General features: G+C 44.3%; 1 protein-coding gene across 1 annotated transcript; it reads right to left on the bottom strand.

Moving 5' to 3' along the window:
* Positions 1-213: 213 nt before the first annotated feature.
* LOC106577094 (G-protein coupled receptor 26) lies at positions 214-3672 on the bottom strand. The gene is made up of 3 exons (XM_014154818.2): positions 2450-3672; positions 1362-1475; positions 214-454 (listed from the first exon to the last, which is right to left on the bottom strand). Exons 1-3 carry the CDS (start codon positions 3118-3120, stop codon positions 214-216), a joined length of 1026 nt encoding a protein of 341 aa, XP_014010293.1. The 5' UTR covers positions 3121-3672.
* Positions 3673-5034: the final 1362 nt, after the last annotated feature.

Raw genomic sequence — 5034 nt, forward strand, 5'->3', positions numbered from 1 at the left:
TGACTGAAATAATCTGTCTGTAAACAATTGTTGGAAAAATGACTTCTGTCAAGCACAAAGTAGATGTCCAAACATACTTGCCAAAACAATAGTTTGTTAACAAGCAATTTGTGGAGTGGTTGAAAAATGAGTTTTAATGACTCCAACCTAAGTGTATGTAAACTTCCAACTTCAACTGTATGTAAGTACCTCAATGTCTCCATCTTGTCATAGTCAATGGGTGGGTTTGATGTTGTTGGTGTCGTTGGCCCTGCCGTTCTCCACCATGCGGGCGGAGGAGTTAAAGGAACTTCTCTTCAGGATCTTGTTGGTCAGGTCGCTGCATGTCTTCCTGTACTGGTTCCGGAGCAGTGAGTAGACAAAAGGGTCGCAGGCTGCCTTGCTGTAGGCCAAACACTTAGACAAGACACCCCAGTGAGGGTTTATCTGTCCTAGCGTGAAGAGCTCGAAGATTCTGCCATGACAAGCACAGAGAGATAAGTTATATTATGAACAGTGGATAGCTTAAAAGGACTGTTTCATAGACCAGTGAAAAAACAACACAGACGTCAAAAACCCTAATGTCCTGAGGAAACTCTTCAATAAGCTCTCAGAAATGTCAACATATTGCTTCAAAATGCCATGGCTCTGATTCGATAGTGAATGTTAGGGGATGTGGAGTTGCTCTTGTTTGTCTCACTGTCCTTACCAGGTAAGTGTATGGAGGCGTTTCACAAGGACAAGGCTTATTCTCAGAATGACGATCTCAGGTCACTGGTCTTGTGATTTACAGCAGCTATCAAACTCACAATGGGGATCTCACTATAATTATAGCCCCTGATGTGATCTCCATCTTCACGGTTATGTTCTATCCCCTTCTGAAGGGTTGAAGCTGCACTTCTACAATAGGCAGCAGGTGTAATGAGAAGTATCGTCATGGTCTCTGACTCACTCATAATGACACGTCCACCCGTGCTAACTCTCTTACAGATTATCTTTCTCTTACACTCTTTTTCCCTTCCCTGGGGTTTCATCCTAAAACTCATGAAGAAAAAGGGTTACAACATAATCACCCTCAAGCTGATTGGTTAGGGATTTAGATATGGATCGATAGAACATAATAAGATGGGGTTGTAGAAATTGACTATGGTCCACTGTAACATAGCTTGAAATTCATTAACACAAAGCCCATCGTCCACATTGCAAATTCAATCTTTCTACCCAGTGGGCTAAAGCACAAGCCATTTGCACAGGAAGTAGACAACTTTCGTTGGTCTCAGATGGGGAATTGGTGTCACCACAGTTCGCAGCAGCCAATCCCACAATATAACACCATCCCACATGCACAGGGGTGTTGAGGATAGATTTGAACCCCTGCTCACCTCGTGATGACGTAAGGGGCGAAGCACACCACAAACGTTCCAATGAATGTGATGATCTTCTTGGTGGCTCTCTGCCTCCGCTGTCTCTGCTCATCCAGGCATCGCTGGCGCACACTACCAAAGGACAGAGGGGACCGTTATCAACCCAGGGGACGACCCAGGAGGACAGCCTCAAACATGGCCTCTTGAGTGGAATGAAGGGTGATGAAGAAAACAGCATGCTTCTATGGACAGTATCAGAGCACAGCCTCAGGTCAATGCCAATGGATTGTTCAAGATATCAAAACTGTAACACACCCATTATGTAAATCAAGTCCAATTCCAGGTCAATACTTATTGTTTAATTGATCGCTAATCACAAGGAATTGACCCCGGCCTATGAGAAAGAAGAAAGACAGATAACAGAGAAAGTGATGCAGACAGTGAGATGGCATCAATTTACCTATTTGAGGCTAGTTTAACTATTTGAGTTATGTAATGTGGAGGTGATTGAAAAGGGATAATCAAATGCAGTAAACCATACAGGTCCAATGCAGTCGTTTTTATCTCAATATCAAATCATTTCTGGGTAACAATTAAGTACATTAATGTGATTGTTTCAATGTTACATGGTCAAAAAGAAACAAAAATAGCTTCTTAGCAAAGAGCAATTTCTCAAACAAGAATTTAGCTAGGACTGTCTGGAAGTGGTCAGAGATGGGAGGGGGAGGCAGGCCAAAACTCCATCCCACCATGCCAGGCGCCTTTTCAAACAGCTCTTATTATCATTTTCAAAATTTCACAGTATTATTCCAACCTCGTAGGGTGGGAATGTATATAAAACACAGGAAAATCAAGTTTAATAATGGTCACAATTTATAATGGTTTTGATCTGTATGTGAAGAGCTCTTGGTTTGGAATATATTTGTGTCATTTTAGTTTTGATAAAGGGGGCTGAGATCTGAGACCGTAACATTGGACCAAAACGGTGGTGCTGAAATCAATCCTAACTCCACTGAAGTCGCATTGGTAATTTTGCAATTACAATTCGTGGGATAATCTGAAAAAATGTCAAAAGTAAATGACTCAGACTAGGCTCAACGGCTTACCTCGGGTGAATATCCACAAGCAGCAATAAGGTCTGCATAGTGATCACGTCGATGCGTTTACAGTGAAACCTCGCAACTTTCAGCACTTTCAGGTACGTTACACACAACACGATTAAGGTCAAGAGAAAAGTGAGAGAGTGTAAAACCACAGTGTAGATGATAAACTGCGTCCGGGAGCCGCTTGCTCTCGCATTGCAGAGCGTACATGATGCGTAAAGGTGATGGTACCCAACCCAGGAAGAGCAAGTGGCCACCGTGGAGAAGGAGAGCGAGTGCATCCACGTGTATCCAAGCCCTATCACTGCGTCCCGGTGTCGTACTCTGGAGTGGTAGCTCAGCGGAAAAACCACTGCCACCCATCGATCGATGCTCAAAGCCCCCATACTGAGCATTGTGTTGGTGGTGAGAAAAGTGTCCAGGAAACCCACAGTTTGACAGAACCCGCTGCCTCCAGTGTTTCCTTTGTTGATAAGTCCGACCAGAGTTAGAGGCATATTGGACACGGTGAGCAACAGGTTGCAGACGGTTAGGTTGAGGATAAACAACCCGGGCACCTGCTTTCGAATCTCCTGGTTGTACAGAAAGCAGATCAGTACCACCACGTTGGACAGAAACGAGACGGCGATGATCAGTACTACAAACACAGAGACCGCCATGTCCGCAATGTGCATTGTGCGTGCGTCCCGCTCAAATATCCGCACTTTTGACAATTGTATCCACCGTCCAGCTTCTGAAACAAATTACATATAGCATCGTGCTGGAACTACGCGGTCCAACAAGCAAACATCCGACACAGTTCCACGGTTATTCATCGTTGTCCTCCTCGTGTCTCCATGTAACGATACAGCCGGCTCACTATGGAGAGTCACAAGAAGGGACATCCAAGTATCCTCGATGTGCTGAACCCAATGTCTCCAGGGACGGGTGATTACAAACAGACACACCCCTGCATGTGTGGTGCACTAAGTTTCTAACTATTTATTTCTTGCCACTGCTCGCACAACATCCCCTTATTGCGCAATTGCGATGTGCACTGATGGACAGCTTTGCAAACGCCCAGCGCAGTCTCTCGGATGGTCTGTCTCTGGCGATGCTTATGTCGTATATGTCACACCTCACCCACACCCATATGCTACACACTCCATCGCCTCCCCAAAGCAACCAAAAATGTATTTTTCTTCAATATCATGCGGTAAGTGTTCACTCATGTAACTGACATCGTGCTAGACCCTACAATTCGATAAACATCATACAACAAATGTATCTTTGTGTTATCTCTAGCTGATGTAAATCCCATATTACTGCATCATATAAGTTAACCAGGATGTAGTTCATCCACAAGAGTATGGAGCATATAAATGACTGACATCACAATTTATAGTTATAGATAGTATTGACACAACTTATGATCAATCGGCAGCAGTAGCTCTTAGGCCCTAGAGGTTGGAGAGGCTGTCCAGCAGGCTGTCCAGCACACTCCATTGAACCAGAAAGTTTCTGGTTCAAGCCCCAGGCGGGGCAACACAGAAATGAGAATGGAACTGAAATCATACTTGGATGGCTGCTGGTCTCTGATCCCATGTACCATCTCCTGCCATTGTGCCCATGAGTAAAGCACTTGACCCCCCACAATTGCTCTCCACCCAGCGGTGTTGCACTTCTGCTGACCCTGTATCTCTCAATGTGTTTGTGTGTATCTGGGGGTGTTAATAAAGGCAGAAAATGTTCTACGTTCTAACCAATGGACAATAAAGTTCTATTCTATTATTTTCCATTAATTGTGTGGACAAACAGCCAGTGTGATTATCTACAAAAGCTTTCTGAAGCCTGAAGCTGCCATTCTTTCAAAAACACTGCTTTTCCAATGACTAATGCTAAGCTTGTCCCCATCCATATTTGTATGGTCCGTTGCACAGATACTATACTGGCTTCTTAGGCACACACAACACACACAACACACAAACACTATTTACAGCCCCCTGTCTAGAAAGATCTCTGATAGCATCTCTGAATGCCAACCTACAGGCATAGGTTGGCATTCATACTAAATGGGATCGTATGAGGGGGTATCTAAGTGTAGCTACTATTTATGGTAAGTGGTGAATGCTAGTCATGTTAATGAATAACACAAGAGAATTACACAATGTAGAGAGATTACAAATATGTGTTATTTCTCCACAAGACAAGAGAGGATGGTTCATGTTGCGATGCTGCTGGAGTGGACAGGGGACTTCGCTGCTGACGGTGTTGACAACAGGTGATTGCACGGATTCACGTCAATGACACGGCAGGGCCAGATGGCTTTGGCAGATGCTGTGTCTACTGTGGATTCCCCCTGACGTCCTCTTTACAAGGGTCTGGGGAGGGGACTCCACGGGGGACTTGTGCATCTGGTAAACACAGAATAGAACAGACAGACCCAGACAGACATAGTCATGTCTCAATCAATAGAGAAATGATTTTGTATTTATTTCGAATTTAAACGTACTATGACATGGGATGCATACGTGGCCTGTGAGCCATGTCTCTTTCCCCTCTAGTTTTTGCCCCAGACTGTTCACACAATCATCACACATGATCAAATG

Source organism: Salmo salar, chromosome 18 (assembly GCF_965601325.2).
Source record: "Salmo salar chromosome 18, fSalSal1, whole genome shotgun sequence".
Taxonomy (NCBI): domain Eukaryota; kingdom Metazoa; phylum Chordata; class Actinopteri; order Salmoniformes; family Salmonidae; genus Salmo; species Salmo salar.